The sequence below is a fragment of the Lissotriton vulgaris genome, unplaced genomic scaffold (assembly GCF_964263255.1).
Source record: "Lissotriton vulgaris unplaced genomic scaffold, aLisVul1.2 SCAFFOLD_1113, whole genome shotgun sequence".
In the NCBI taxonomy this organism is placed as follows: Eukaryota; Metazoa; Chordata; class Amphibia; order Caudata; family Salamandridae; genus Lissotriton; species Lissotriton vulgaris.
Window position 1 is genome coordinate 170,008 of NW_028245062.1, and position 16,040 is coordinate 186,047.

Consider the following 16,040-nt stretch of genomic DNA (forward strand, 5'->3'; position numbering starts at 1 on the left):
TGTGTGTGTATATGTTGGTAATTGTATCGCTTCAACCAAGCGGGGGGTCATCCATTCATTCATTCTAACTAGTTCTCCGTCTATTAAACGAAACAGTCATCAATCAAGGTTCCCACCCGTCCATTCACGTTTGCATTAATTTGGAAGTCTATCGGCCTTGCCTTCTTCCAACCACCAATTCATCCACTTCAATTCTCTCTGTCCATCCATTCACCCATTCATTCAGGCCCCCCTCCACCGACGCGTGAACTATGAGTGCAATGCCTCTGAAAGTAATATTGCGTCATTTCAATTGCATCGAGGCAAGACTGCCCTTGCCGCAGACCTCGTGTGCTCCTCCTTGCGCTCTGCAGAAGGAAGCACCCTGAGCCTTCACTTCACTCACACAAAGGAGTCTGTCCTGGTGTGGCAGAAGGCATATCTCCAAAACAGAGCCTGAACAAAGTGAAAGCTGCCTCTCCTAAGTGTGTGTGAAGTGCTAACCAGGTGTGCGCCTTTGTTGCCCCTCTGCTGCATTTGATTCTAGGTGTGAGGCTCCTCACTGCTCCCAGCCAGGAGACTCCAACAAAAGGAGGCTTGATGACCTCTCAGATTCGGCCTTTGTTATGGGCCCTGCAGGAGTCAGAAGCAAGTATTGGCATAGCCCATAGGTCTCACCTTATAAGTATTTAGTTATGCAGCACAATATCCTTGGTTCAACAACATCAACTGTTGCATGGCTAAACACTTATAAGGTCCCAAAGGCGAGACCTATTGGCTATGCCAATACGTGTTTGATTTGCAATAATGCATTTTCTATTATAACCAAATAATTACGAACAAAATCGATCTTTCCAGGCATTGCTGTTGTCCCCGGAGCTGCAGAAGCCGGAGACCCCGGAGATGCAGAAGCCAGAGACCCCAGAGCTGCAGAAGACAGAGACCCCAGAGCTGCATAAGCCGGAGACCCCAGAGCTGCAGAAGTCGGAGAACACAGAGCTGCAGAAGCCAGAGACCCCGAAGCTGCAGAAGCCGGAGACCCTGGAGCTGCAGAAGCCAGAGACCCTGGAGCTGCAGAAGCCAGAGATCCCAGAGCTGTAGAAGCCGGAGACCCTGGAGCTGCAGAAGCCGGAGAACACAGAGCTGCAGAAGCTGGAGACCCCAGTGCTGCAGAAGCCGGAGACCCTGGAGCTGCAGAAGCCGGAGACCCAGGAGCTTCAGAAGCTGGAGACCCTGGAGCTGCAGAAGCCAGAGACCCCAGAGCTGTAGAAGCCGGAGACCCTGGAGCTGCAGAAGCCGGAGACCCTGGAGCTGCAGAAGCCAGAGACCCCAGAGCTGCAGAAGCCAGAGACCCCAGAGCTGCAGAAGCCGGAGAACACAGAGCTGCAGAAGCTGGAGACCCCAGTGCTGCAGAAGCCGGAGACCCTGGAGCTGCAGAAGCCAGAGACCCAGGAGCTTCAGAAGTCGGAGAGCCCAGTGCTGCAGAAGCCAGAGACCCCGAAGCTGCAGAAGCCGGAGACCCTGGAGCTGCAGAAGCCAGAGACCCCAGAGCTGTAGAAGCCGGAGACCCTGGAGCTGCAGAAGCCAGAGACCCTGGAGCTGCAGAAGCCAGAGACCCCAGAGCTGTAGAAGCCGGAGACCCTGGAGCTTCAGAAGTCGGAGAGCCCAGTGCTGCAGAAGCCAGAGACCCGGAAGCTGCAGAAGCCGGAGACCCTGGAGCTGCATAAGCCGGAGACCCCAGAGCTGCAGAAGCCGGAGAACACAGAGCTGCAGAAGCTGGAGACCCCAGTGCTGCAGAAGCTGGAGACCCCAGTGCTGCAGAAGCCAGAGACCCCGAAGCTGCAGAAGCCAGAGACCCTGGAGCTGCAGAAGCCAGAGACCCCAGAGCTGTAGAAGCCGGAGACCCTGGAGCTGCAGACGCCAGAGATGCAGGAGCTTCAGAAGACGGAGATCCTGGAGCTCTAGCAGCCGGAGACCCTAGAGCTGTAGAAGCCGGAGACCCCGAAGCTGCAGAAGCCGGAGACCCTGGAGCTGCAGAAGCCAGAGACCCCAGAGCTGTAGAAGCCGGAGACCCTGGAGCTGCAGAAGCCAAAGACCCAGGAGCTTCAGAAGCCGGAGATCCTGGAGCTCTAGCAGCCGGAGACCCTGGAGCTGCAGAAGCCAGAGACCACAGAGCTGCAGAAGCCGGAGCCCTAGAGCTGCAGAAGCCAGAGACCCCGATGCTGCAGAAGCCGGAGCACTAGAGGTGCATAAGCTGGAGACCCTTGAGATGCAGAAGCCAGAGACCCCAGAGCTGCAGAAGCCGGAGACCCCAGAGCTGCAGAAGCCAGAGCCCTAGCTGTAGCTTTTAGCAAACTATAGCATAAAACTAACTAGGAAAAATCGAGTAAATCAGTAGGCCACTGATGGGATCTTTTGACCCCGCTAAAATGGAAACGCCAGGAATAGCCCGTCACGAGAAATATGGAATTAGCAACATAAATATTGATTGTTTGGTAGTTTTTGAATAATGGTTACTATTTGCAAATAGTAACGGACAGGTAATGCAGACTCCTTGTCTAAATTTAGGATTATTTGAGAGATTCTTTTGACCGATATCCATCATGCCGGTCTTTTCTGAAGTTTTTGGAAAATGGTTGGTTTAGCTTGAATTGTTTTTTGAAGACAAAGTATGGTATTTGTCCCATAATGTATGACTCATTGAGGAACAAATACGCAAAGAAGGAACTCAAATTTAAATGGCCAGTAAAATGAATGAACTCGATTATAAAAAGTTAAAAAGATACAGTACGCAGAAACAATGTCAAAAGAATGGTCAAGATCTGTTGTATTTTACACTCCTACAACGTAAGCAACTGGTAAAGATCCTGATATTTAGATATATCAATGAAGAGGACAGTAGTTCGAACCTCTTTTCTTGGCAGCTCCCTCGGAGAAGCAAAAGCGCGCCTTTTTCAAATTAGGAATTTTTTTGTTGTAAGGTTCCCAAAGAAGTACATTAGCTCGAAATTTGTTAGCTATGAACCCCAAGTGCATTCTAGTCCTTGGAGTCCTAAACATTGTAATCTTTGTTTTACACACCACGTGTTTCAGAAGAGTTTTTCAAATGCTCCTAAGCCTCACCAAAGGAATGCCATCCAGTCTAACATTAGGCAGGAGTACGTTATAAATGTATTAAGTAAAAAGGAGAAAAAAAATCTTCCTTAGATCCTATTTGCCTACATGGCCAAAGCCAGGGCTCAAAAAACATCGCAAGAAAGCTCGTTTTAAATGTTAGCGTTTGATGTCCTTGCACAAGTCATATGATTAGAATGAAAATTTTTAGGAATGTCCGGCTGTGTTTTAACCTCTCGTAACCTCCTAAATGCAGCGGTCATCTGTTTAGATTATATATGAAAGGCATTTCTAGGCACTGTATTTTAACAGTCGGACAAAAATGCATATTATCGGTTTTTAGAAAGGCACAATTTATTTTGTGTGTTATAGATTGGTATGCCTTGCACAAGCATTTCAGGCATGGCCTTGTCCGTGTTTATGGACCCCATGAATAGGTCTGCCAGCCTCTGTAATTACGAATCTGCGATTTTCTGGCACAACTGTGCTCCCGCGATAGCGAACTAGAACTGCGCTGTGTCCTCCACCCGCCTGCAAAACTGATCTCCATGCAGACATTAGACAAGTCTGTTAGTGGTCTTACCGTGAAGCAAAAATGCATACCATTGAAAGCGCGAATGCACCCAGCTAAACTCGATACCTACTATAGTTTCCCTGCTCAACGAATAGGAATGGCCTCAGGCCACTGTAGATCGTTTTCTTCAATGAGAACACTGATCCATCACCCTCCCCTCACCTTATACTGAGTACCTCTGGCCTCTGACCCTTTCCTACACGCAGTCTGTAATACCGCACTTGGACGATCTATGTAGTGAGCATCCTATCATTGGTTATCTTTGCCGCACTAACAGCTCTTCTGGGCTTCAATGCCGAGATGCCAATGACTGCATCCCAAGAGATAAGTCAGGTATATGGTAAGTAAAAACATTTTCGTTATAATGCACGCTGATGTGCTTTGAATGTTGCCCCCTCTTTTTTTTTTTTTTTCTGTAGGTTACATCGGAGTTTCAGCTGAAGAATGGAAAAGGCCTAAACGCACTGTGTTCCACGCTGAAAATAAGCCAGTACTGTGAGATGGTATGTTGTATGCAGAGTCTATTTCTGGGAACGTGAAAAATTGTATGGTATGAATGCGTGTGTGTCCTGATTTGTATGGTATGAATGCGTGTGTGTCCTGATTTGTATGGTATGAATACGTGTGTGTCGCGCACGCCTGGTTATGAATGCGTGTGCACGCCCTGATTTGCATGATGTGAATGTGTATGTGTCGTGTACGCCTGGGTCGATAAGAGAATGCTTTTTGTATGACTGAGGTACTGATCGAACAGTTAATGGAATGAGAAAAATAGGCCTAGACATGGTACCTACATGTGAAAAACGATTCGCGTTTTCTTAAATATAGCACATTCTTTACTTAGAAACTAGTCTCTCTCTAAAGCTAGTGAATGGGAGGGTAGTCTACATCTGGAGCTTGAAGGATTATTGCAGTACATTGAGCCTGACTCCAACCGATATCACAAGTGTGCGACCAAAGTAATGCGCACCTGTTAGCTGACCAAATAGAGAAATGAAGAGTCCCCCGAGTTAGGGCTCATCCAAATCCTCCTCCACTCAAAAGTTAGAGATGTGGTCATGTTTTAGATCTACCCCTTCTTCTTCCATCCACATAGAAAAATATGAAATGTACCGTCACACCTCCGACTGACATCCCTCCTTTACCTCAGCTTGAATCATTGTTGCTAGATGTTGGGGGAACCCACCGTGAGTATAAGTACGACTCGGCTAGTGTCAGACCAATTAAAAGGGAGTAAGTATTTTCAAAATCGGCCACCAGCTAAAAATTGACGACTATTAGGAAAGAAGTAAAAAAGGAGCCTGACCCCAGAGTAAATTAAGTAGAGTACTGAGAATACGCAATATGCATGAGAAAGTCCTTTTTTTGTCCAAAACAACTCTGTGTTTTGTCTTCGGATTTTTGTACTTGATGCATGCACTGTCACGCCCTATTCGGTATTTGTGTGTACGTAAACTATGCATTTATGTTTTAACTTGGCTTGTGTGTTTTATTTGTAAACCGACCTGTACTGTTCTATGTTGCATATGTACTGAATACCCTATTATTGTACACGCTCTCTCTCTATGTTATGCTTGTACTGAATAGCCTATTGTTGTGCACGACGCGCTCTCTCTCTCTCTCTGAGAGCTCACTTTTGAATAAATAATGACACTGTACCTCACCGGTACTCGCCCAATTGGCTTTAAACATGACAGTGTTTGAACAAATTGACAGAAACAAAATATCATATTTTGCCATATTACTACCTCTCCTTTCTGTAAATTGATGGAACTTAATTGGCTGAGAAAGAAAGGACAGGTGAGAAGACTGATGTCCCCTAATCTGGCCTTTATAAAGGAACTAAATGTCAGTGGCTTTTTGTTTTAGTGCCTTTGTGACACAAACTTCGTCGTTCATATTATTCTGCCCATTGCACATAAGTAGAGTGACCAAAACGTCCCCGTTTTTCCAGAATGGTCCCAGTTTTGTACCAACTGTCCCAGAAAATTTTAAGAAATGTAGCTCATGTCCTGGTTTTTAAAAAAAATAAATTGACTAAGCCTGATAGAAGTTAGCCGTTGTTTCCAGAAAAGATTTAATTGACAAGCAAGCTGCCAGGTTTAAAATTTGCAATTTACGTAAATTCTTACTGACCGTTCTGTAGCTCTCTGCTAAGGAACGCACTCGTAGCTTGAAGTAAGATCGTAGTCCTGAAACCAAAACGTTTAGCTGAAAGAAGGGAGCATCGATAGGATGGAATAATGCTTAGCCTGTGTACTCTATGGTAAACAATAGCCAGAAAGGGTACCTGTATGCCCATGATAATAACACATCACACTTTTTGTAATTAGCAGACCTTGAAGAAAAATATAGCTCAACAGGATTTAGTTTAGAACGACGAGTCTCTGCCGGAGGAGCCGCTTTGAATTTGACAGACCATGTAATTGATAGATATTGGATTTCTTGCCACAATTGTGAATGAAAAAGGAATGAACACCAAGGATAAAAATGATGGTGGAAATTTGTAAGAAATGCTTGCAGACCTGCACCACAGTAATTATTTAGGAGTTAGTAGACGCGGATGCTTGGATTAAAAAGAACCCACCTTATCGTCATTTTGATTAGCCGATAAACGTTTCCCCAGCTACTTAGGGGTTGGGAGAGAAATTGAATGGTGTAAACGTCTTCCCCTGCCAGATCTCTAAAAATTGTTTTGTACTTATTTAAAGATGTCATGCAGTCATCGGAGGAGAGGGGCCGGACGTGACGCAGAGCCTGGCTGCAGATCGTGGAACACCCATGACCTCGACCAAGGTGGAGCCGCAGAGCAAAGAGATGCTGGACGAGGCACCATTCCCAACATGGAAAATGAAAGAAAGAAGGGCTGCCCAGAAGCCCCAACCTGTTGATTAAAACATGTGCCAGAAGTCCCAGCCCATTGAGCCTAATTGATGGGCCCACTTGCGTGAAATTTCTGCCTCCCTTGGTCCATTTCAGATCTGACCCCACTCCGCCCTCTCTTCCCTCGACCTTCCAAAGCACGCCCTTTTTCATATGGAGTTTTGAAATTGACTTGATGAAGAAACACAGCGCACAGATAGAATAGGGTAATAGGGATGGACTTCATGGATAAAGAATAAGAGTGCGGGTACCCTGTCTAAGGTACCTAAGATAGATTAGTTAGGGAACAGGGCAAAAAGGACTGTGGTCCGAGAGCAAAGAATGGCCATGCCCTGCAACGTGGAATATGGATCAGAGCTGGACGCATAGCTCCACCGCCGGTGCTCAACAGCGCCAACGAAAGAAGAACAATGGAAGCCTACCAGTGATGGCTCGCTATAAAAAGACACTGGAAAGAAAAATACTTTGAACACTGCCAACCCTCCAGCGCTTGCTGCATCATCCAATATGTACTTTGTCTGTGGAACCAAAGCCTACACCTAGCTCCCAAAAAACTGGGAGGCACGTGCTACATCGCCTTTGTTTTTACCACCAACCTACGTAGCCCCTGCAGAGCATCATCGAGAAAAACGTTCCAAAGATACTGATCAAGCAGACTCTGCTGCATCACAGTTCCTCGATGCAGCAAAAGGGCTCGTCCCGCTATGGGGTCCGGTGGCAGACAGCCGAGTCATCAGACATCTGTCTTAAGCAGTAGAAACCGCCCTGAACGTCACAACTGGCATCCTCATCAACAACACTGCTGAGCTTCAAGCAGTCCGTCTGGTCGCCCTACAAAACCGCATGGTCCCGGACGTGGTACTAGCGGACCGTGGAGGAGCATGTCGCATCATCGGTGCCAGTTGCTGCATATACATCCCTGATAATTCACCCTCTGTCTATGAAGCAATCGAACATCTTCACAGACTATGTTCAGAAATTCATCAAGGATCAGAGACTTGGACAATTGGAAGTTTGCTTTGGGGCATCTTGAAGGACTGGGGTTGGAAAATATCAATGCTTCTCTTGGTCCCAGTATTGGCACTATGTGGTTGTTGTTTGGGTGTACACTGTATACCACCTTTGTGTTCTCTGTGCATAAGTGCCTTGCGCCCTAAGACTATGGACACTCAGCTAACAAAAATGAGAGTAATGTATGAACAAGAGATACAGGACATTATGGAGATCAAAATAGACTGACAAGCTGGCTAGTTATGTTCAAAGGGGCGACTGTTAAAAGCAAAACGTCAATCATGAACATTATCTGCGCCATCTTGTCTGATGGAAGTTCCTACATGCACATAAACTGCAGTCATTCTGACCGACCGCAGCCATTTTGTATTCCGTTGATCACCTTTGTTTCACCTTGCCCACACTAACCTCCCTCTGACCAACCTGGTATGTGAGTTAGGGGCTATAAACTATTGCCACGACAAACATCAACACCACCTGCTGCCACAAACTCGTTTTTCCTCTCATCTCTGTTTACAGGCAAACCCATGGACACTCCTACACAAACAGGTTCCAAATACCAAACAGGCTCTTGCAAACATGGTTTATTGCACTGCACACAGCAAGACTTGTTTTTTCCAACAATGGGACCTGTTTTGATCAACAGAACGGACTCTTAGATCTGGCCGGTCTCACATGTTTTAGACCCTGAAGCAAGGTCCAGCTGCAAGATGAAATTGTCTGTTTTGACCTGGGTTGTAGGAGAAGTAATGTTGGGCTTGTGTAACCATGTTGATAAAACAATGGTGGGCTTGTGAGACAACCTGCCCGGGGCGGAGACTCCAAGCTTGTAACCTAGATAAATGAAACAAATACATTGTGCCAGAACTGTATAAAAGGAAGAGCCAAAGCAGTTGCCAGCAGATCACTTCCCTGAAGACATCCGGTGTCTGCAGTTGACATGGTCTCCTCTTGAGAGTAATAAACCTTTTTCTTGCCTTCCAGTTTCCGGCGCCTCTCTCTTCATTTTGGTAACTATTTTTATTGGGAATTAGAGGCGTCATGCGCCAAACAGTCTTGTTATTCGTCAAAGATTGGCTGTTTTTCCACAGATGCACAGTTCTCCGAAGACTGAGTGTAGATGCACAGCACTCCCAAGACTGAGTGTCGGTGCACAGCTCTCCCAAGATTGAGTGTCGATGCCGAGTGTTCCATTCTCGATGAACAGCACACCCAAGACTAAGTGTCGATGCACAGTGCTCCCAAGATTGAGCATCGATGCACAGTGCTCCCGAGACTGAGTGTTGATGCACAGTGCTCCCAAGACTGAGCGTAGATGCACAGTGCTACCAAGACTAATTGTCGATGCACAGTGCTCCCAAGACTGAGTGGTGATGCCGAGTGCTCCCAAGAATGAGTGTCGATGCAGAGTGTTCCAGTCTCGATGAACAGTGCGCCCAAGACTGAGTGTCGATGAACAGCTCACCCAAGACTGGGGTGTTGATGGACTGAGCTCCCAAGACTGAATGTCGAAGCCCAGCGCTCCCAAGACTGAGTGTCGATGCCGAGTGCTCCCAAGACTGAGTGTCGGTGCCGAGTGCTCCCAAGACAGTGTCGATGCACAGCGCTCCCAAGACTGAGCGTCAATGCACAGTGCTCCCAAGACTGAGTATCGATGCACAGTGCTCCCAAGACTGAGTGTTGATGCACAGCGCTCCCAAGACTGAGTGTCGATGCACAGCACTCCCAAGACTGAGTGTCGATGCACAGTGCTCACAAGACTGAGTGTCGAAGCACAGCATTCCCAAGACTGAGTGTCGATGCACAGCGCTCCCAAGACTGAGTGTTGATGCCGAGTGCTCCCAAGACTGAATATCGATGCAAAGTGCTCCCAAGACTGAGTCTCGATGCCGAGTGCTCCCAAGACTGATTGTCGATGCGCAGCGCTCTCAAGACTGAGTGTCGATGCAAAGTGCTCCCAAGACTGAGTGTTGATGCACAGCGCTCTCAAGACTAAGTGTCGATGCCGAGTGCTCCCAAGACTGAGTATCGATGCAGAGTGTTCCATTCTCGATGAACAGCACGCCCAAGACTGAGTGTCTATGCATAGCGCTTCCAAGACTGAGTGTCGACGCACAGCGCTCCAAAGACTGAGTGTCTGTGCCGTGTGCTCCCAGGACAGTGTTGATGCACAGCGCTCCCAAGACTGAGTGTCAATGCACAGTGTTCCCAAGACTGAGTGTCCATGCACAATTCTCCCAAGACTGAGTGTTGATGCACAGCTCTCCCAAGACTGAGTGTCGATGCCGAGTGCTCCCAAGACTGTCGATGCAGAGTGTTCCATTCTCGATGAACAGCGTGCCCAAGACTGAGTGTCAATGCACAGCGCTCCCAAGACTGAGTGTCGATGCATTGCGCTCCCAAGACTGAGTGTCGATGCACAGCGCTCCAAAGACTGAGTGTCGGTGCCGAGTGCTCCCAAGACAGTGTTGATTCACAGCTCTCCCAAGACTGAGTGTCAATGCACAGTGCTCCCAAGACTGAGTGTTGATGCACAGTGCTCCCAAGACTGAGTGTCGATGCACAGCGCTCCCAAGACCGAGTGTCGATGCACAGCGCTCCCAAGACTGAGTGTTGATGCCGAGTGCTCCCAAGACGGAATATCGATGCAAAGTGCTCCCAAGACTGAGTGTCCATGCCGAGTGCTCCCAAGACTGATAGTCGATGCGCAGCGCTCTCAAGACTGAGTGTCGATGCCGAGTGCTCCCAATACTGAGTGTCGATGCCTAGTGCTCCCAAGAATGAGTGTTGATGCACAGTGCTCCCAAGACTGAGTGTCGATGCCTAGTGCTCCCAAGAATGAGTGTTGATGCACAGTGTTCCCAAGACTGAGTGTTGATGCCTAGTGCTCCCAAGAGTGAGTGTCGATGCACAGTGCTCCCAAGACGGAGTGTCCATGCTGAGTGCTCCCAAGACTGAGTGTCGATACCCAGTGCTCCAAAGACTCAGTGTTGGTGCCGACTGCTCCCAAGACAGTGTTGATGCACAGAGCTCCCAAGACTGAGTGTCAATGCACAGTGCTCCCAAGACTGAGTGTCGATGCACAGTGCTCCCAAGACTGAGTGTCGATGCACAGTGCTCCCAAGACTGAGTGTCGATGCACAGTGCTCCCAAGACTGAGTGTCGATGCACAGTGCTCCCAAGACTGAGTGTCGATGCACAGTGCTCCCAAGACTGATTGTCGATGCACAGTGCTCCTAAGACTGAGTGTCGATGCACAGCGCTCCCAAGACTGAGTGTCGATGCACAGTGCTCCCAAGACTGAGTGTCGATGCACAGTGCTCCCAAGACTGATTGTCGATGCACAGTGCTCCTAAGACTGAGTGTCGATGCACAGCGCTCCCAAGACTGAGTGTTGATGCCGAGTGCTCCCAAGACTAGGTGTCGATGCAAAGTGCTCCCAAGACTGAGTGTCGGTGCCGAGTGCTCCCAAGACAGTGTCGATGCACAGCGCTCCCAAGACTGAGCGTCAATGCACAGTGCTCCCAAGACTGAGTATCCTGTGCCCCTCACCCTGGCATCACTGTCCTGTGCCCCTCGCCCTGGCATCACTCTGTCCTGCGCCCCTCACCCTGGCATCAATCTGTCCTGCGCCCCCCCCCCCACCCTGGCATCAATCTGTCTTGCGCCCCCTCACCCTAGCATCACTGTCCTGTGCCCCTCAACCTGGCATCACTGTCCAGTGCCCCTCAGCCTGGCATCACTGTCCAGTGCCCCTCACCCTTGCATCACTGTCATGTGCCCCTTCGCCCTGGCATCACTCTGTCCTGCGCCCCTCACCCTGGCATCACTGTCATGTGCCCCTCACCCTGGCATCACTGTCTTGCGCCCCCTCACCCTGGCATCACTGTCCTGCGCCCCCTCACCCTGGCATCACTGTCCTGCGCCCCTTCGCCCTGGCATCACTCTGTCCTGTGCCCCTCACCCTGCCCTGTGCCCCTCACCCTGGCATCAATCTGTCCTGCGCCCCTTCACCCTGGCATCACTGTCCTGCCCCCCTCACCCTGGCATCACTGTCCTGTGCCCCTCACCCTGGCATCACTCTGTCCTGCGCCCCCTCATCCTGGTATCACTGTCCTGTGCCCCTCACCCTGGTATCACTCTGTCCTGCGCCCCCTCATCCTGGCATCACTGTCCTGTGCCCCATCACCCTGGCATCACTCTGTCCTGTGCCCCTCACCCTGGTATCACTCTGTCCTGCGCCCCCTCATCCTGGCATCACTGTCCTGTGCCCCATCACCCTGGCATCACTCTGTCCTGTGCCCCTCACCCTGGTATCCCTCTGTCCTGAGCCCCTCACCCTGGCATCACTGTCCTGCGCCCCCTCACCCTGGCATCACTCTGTCCTGCGCCCCCTCACCCTGGCATCACTGTCCTGCGCCCCCTCACTCTGGCATCACTGTCCTGCGCCCCCTCACCCTGGCATCACTGCCCTGCGCCCCCTCACCCTGGCATCACTCTGTCCTGCGCCCCCTCACCCTGGCATCACCCCGCACTGTGCGCCGGGCGTCTCTTGTGCCCTGCCCCAGGGGCAGTGCCCTCTCTCCCTGGACCCGGTCCGCTCTGTCCCCTCCCCGTTTCACACATCTGGCAGAAGCTACGTCTGGTTATAACAAAAGAGAAGCGCAGCGCCTTGAAGAGCATACAGGGGGCCTCGAGGAGCTACGAATGATATGCCTCATCCTGGGGTTAGCGCAGCGACATTAAAGCGCGCAGCGAGAGCAAAAGGCGCTAACGAGCTGCCCATGAAACCCCCCAATGCCAGGCAAGGGGCCCTACTTCGCGGTGCATGCCAGGGCAGGACTGTGCTACACATCCACATACATGACTGAAAGAATCACGCCTCTCTCCCGAGTATCTGTCAGGGGCACAAGGCGCTACAGGGCTGCTTGGAACACACCTTGGTTAAGGGACAGGAGCGGTTCCTTAATGTCCCCTCCTCCGGCATTCCCCAGCGCCACTGCTTATATGTACTTATGTGTCACACACATATACACGTGTATATATTCATATATATATATATATGTACGCTTGTCACACACACATATACACGTGTATATATATATATATATATATTTTATATATATATATATATATATATATATATATATATATATATATATATATATATGTACCTCTGTGTCACATACACGTTTATATATATGTACGTAGACGTCACACACTCATACACGTGTATATATGTGTACGTCTGTGTCACACACACATACACGTGTATATATATGTACGTCTGTGTCACACACATACACGTGTATATATATGTACGTATGTGTCACACACACATACACGTGTATATATATATATATACGTATGTGTCACACACAAATACACGTCTGTGCCACACACACATACACGTGTATATATATATATATATATGTACGTATGTGTCACACACACAGACACACATACATATATATCTGTACGTGTGTGTGAATGTACATGCACACAGACACATGTGCACGGCAAGTAAGTACATGAGAACGGTCAAACTACGGATGTGATACAGAGAGAAGTGCACCCCGCGCCCCCCCCCCCCCCCGCACAGCGCTCTCATCCTCTGTCCTGATTATCTCACAGTGACCCCCCCCCCCCAGGCCCCCAAACACTCACCCCCTGGCCCCCGACTCGGATTCTGCCTCCATCGCGTCACCTCATCCTTTGAGAGCCCCCCCCCCCCCGCTCCCTGCGGGGGCGTCCGGGGGGAGGGGGGTCCAGCTGTGTGTTGATGGGGGGGGGGGGGGGGGTCTTGCTCCACACGGGTCCTCAGTGTGGGGGTCCGGCCCCTCTCCGGGTGCCTCCAGGGGGGGCTGCCGGGGGTCTTGGTGGGGGGAGGGGCTCCTGTCCCTCTCCGAGTCCCTCCGGGGGAGGCTGCCGGGGGTGTGGGGGGGTCCTGTCCCTCTCCTGGTCCCTCCGGGGGGGGGGTCTTGGGGTCCCCCACCAGGCTCTCCTCTCGCTCCCTGCCCCTCAGTCCCTCGCAGTGCGCTCAGTCAGAGCTGCCCCCGGGGGGGTGGGGGGGGGGATGCAGGCGCCCCCTGGTCCCTCCATAGGCCGGGCCCCCAGCACGTCCCTGAGTTTGGACCCGTCCGGGAGCGAAGTTTGGAGAGTTAGAGGGAGAGGAAAGGATGGGGTGGGGGAGGGGCTCTTGGACCGGAGGGGGCGGGGCCCGGGGGCTGGAGGGGGCGGGGGCTGGAGGGGGCGGCCTCCCCTTGATCTGTCCACTCCGCCACTGCCCCCTCTGGAGAGACGTGGTGGGGGCCGAGCCTGGAGCTGGCAGTGGGGTTTGGGGGGCACGATTGGTGCTCACAGGGGAGTGCGGGGGGGCACCCTGATGAACACTCAGACCCAGCAGAGCCAGGACCAAGGATGAGGCGTGTGAGGGGGGCTGGAGTCACCAGGACCCCCGCACCCCTGGATACAGTGTGGGAGAAGAAGGCCAAAGGAGAGGGGAGCCCCCGCTGTACCCCACCCGTCCGACTGCAGAGGGGCCCCTGGGGGGAGGGCCCCACTCACGCCAACTCCCCCCAAAGTAAACAGACCGGACGTACAATGACACAGCTGCTGTCCCCGCACTTCCGGCTCGTCTGCGGCCTGTGCTGTGTCTGGGGGGTGGGGTGGGGGGGGGGCAGCCCCCCACCGTGCCTGGGGGAGGATGAGGGGAGCTCTATCACTCACAGACCCAGAGAAACGAGGGCCCCCGAGGGGAGAGAGAGCCCACCCTCTGGAGGTCCGTGTCTGTGGCGGCCTCAGGTCACCCTGTTTGCAGCCTGTGCACACTCAGTCTGCAGAACATGTGCCTGGAACCTGTGCACACTCAGACTGCAGAGCCTGTGCCTGGAACCTGTGCACACTCAGGCTGCAGAGCCTGTGCCTGGAGCCTGTGCACACTCAGTCTGCAGAGCCTGTACAAACTCAGTCTTTAGATCATGTAATTCGGACCTGTGGACACTCAGTCTGCAGAGCCTGTGCCTGGAACCTGTGGGCACTCAGTCTACAGAGCCTGTGCCTGGAGCCTGTGCCTCAAACATGTGGAAACTCAGTCTGTATTTTCTGTGTCTCTAGCCAGCGGTCTCTCAGTCTGTAGAGACTGTGCCTGGAACCTGTGCAAGCTCAGTCTGTAGAGCCTGTGCCTGGAACCTGTGGACATTCAGTCTGTAGATCCTGTGCCTCGAAACCTGTGGAAACTCAGTCTGTAATCTCTTTGTCTCTCAGCCTATAGAGACTGTGCCTGGAACCTGTGCACACTCAGTCTGTAGAGCCTGTGCCTGGAACCTATGGACAGTCAGTCTGTAGAGCCTGTGCCTGGAGCCTGTGGACAATCAGTCTGCAGAGCCTGTGCCTGGAACTTGTAGACACTCAGAGTTTGAGTTTAAAATATTTCTTGAGCGCACGTACACCGAGCGGTTTCATGGCGCTATAGAGTACTACAGATCCTGAGGGACAGAAGAAACGGGGGCGCCTAAGGTGCAGTTAGGAAGGGAAGGCTTGGGTGAAAAGGAAGGTTTTGAGTGCCTTGTGAAAAAGAGAATACTGGGTGCAAGATCTCAAGTGATCCGGGAGGGAATTCCAAAAAGTGGGACAGTTTGTGGCAAATTTGGAGCCGCCCCATTTCTTTCTTCTGAAACGGGGAACTACGAGCAATTGTTGAGTAGAAGAGCGCAGCTCCCTGGATGGGACATATGAGTGAATTTCGGATGTGATAAAGGCGGGGGCTGACCCAGATTGGGCATTAAAAATAATGCAGCCCAGCTTAAACTGGGCTCGTTCCGGTATAGGGAGCCAGTGCAAGGACTTAAGAAGAGGAGTGACGAGGTGTGATTTGGGTAGATTGAAAACCAGGCGAGCCGCCTGGTTTTGAAACAATCGAAGGCGTCTCGCGATGTACGCAGGCATGCCACTATAAAGGGCATTGCCATAGTCCAGGCGGGAGATAACCATCGCCAGGACTATGAGTTTGAGTGCGAAGAAAGAGAAAAAGCGAGAGACTTTGCGGATGGTGCGGAGGGAAAGGAATGATGAGGAAACAACTGAACTGACTTGAGAATGGAGAGAGAGTTGGTCATTGAGTTTGAAACCTAGGGTTTTTACAGAGGAAGAAGGGGTGGGGGGGGGGAACCAAGGGAAGAGGGCCAGAAGCGAGAGGATCAAGGACTGGAGCAACCGCCCGTCAGCACCAACTCCGTTTTGTCAGGGTTTAGCTTCAGGTGGTTGTGGTTCATCCAGTCTTGGATAAACGTCATCATGACTGAGTGGAAATTAGATATTGACTGGGGGGAAGAAGAAAGGGAGAAGATAAGCTGGAGGTCATCCGCGTAATTATAAACGGAGACCGCCAGCTGTTGAAGGGCAAAAATCAGAGGGGAAATGTATAGATTAAATAGCAGAGGGGAGAGGGAAGATCCCTGGGGTACCCCGCAATGGACTG

General features: G+C 51.0%; 1 protein-coding gene across 1 annotated transcript in view; it reads right to left on the reverse strand.

Moving 5' to 3' along the window:
* Positions 1 to 13,470, reverse strand: part of LOC147666548 (uncharacterized) — a 178,815-nt gene extending 165,345 nt beyond the window's left edge. Inside the window, exon 1 of the mRNA XM_086948996.1 lies at positions 13,229 to 13,470. Coding sequence (XP_086805122.1) covers positions 13,229 to 13,260 — 32 coding nt within the window. The 5' untranslated portion in view covers positions 13,261 to 13,470. The remainder of the gene's footprint in view (positions 1 to 13,228) is intronic.
* Positions 13,471 to 16,040: the final 2,570 nt, after the last annotated feature.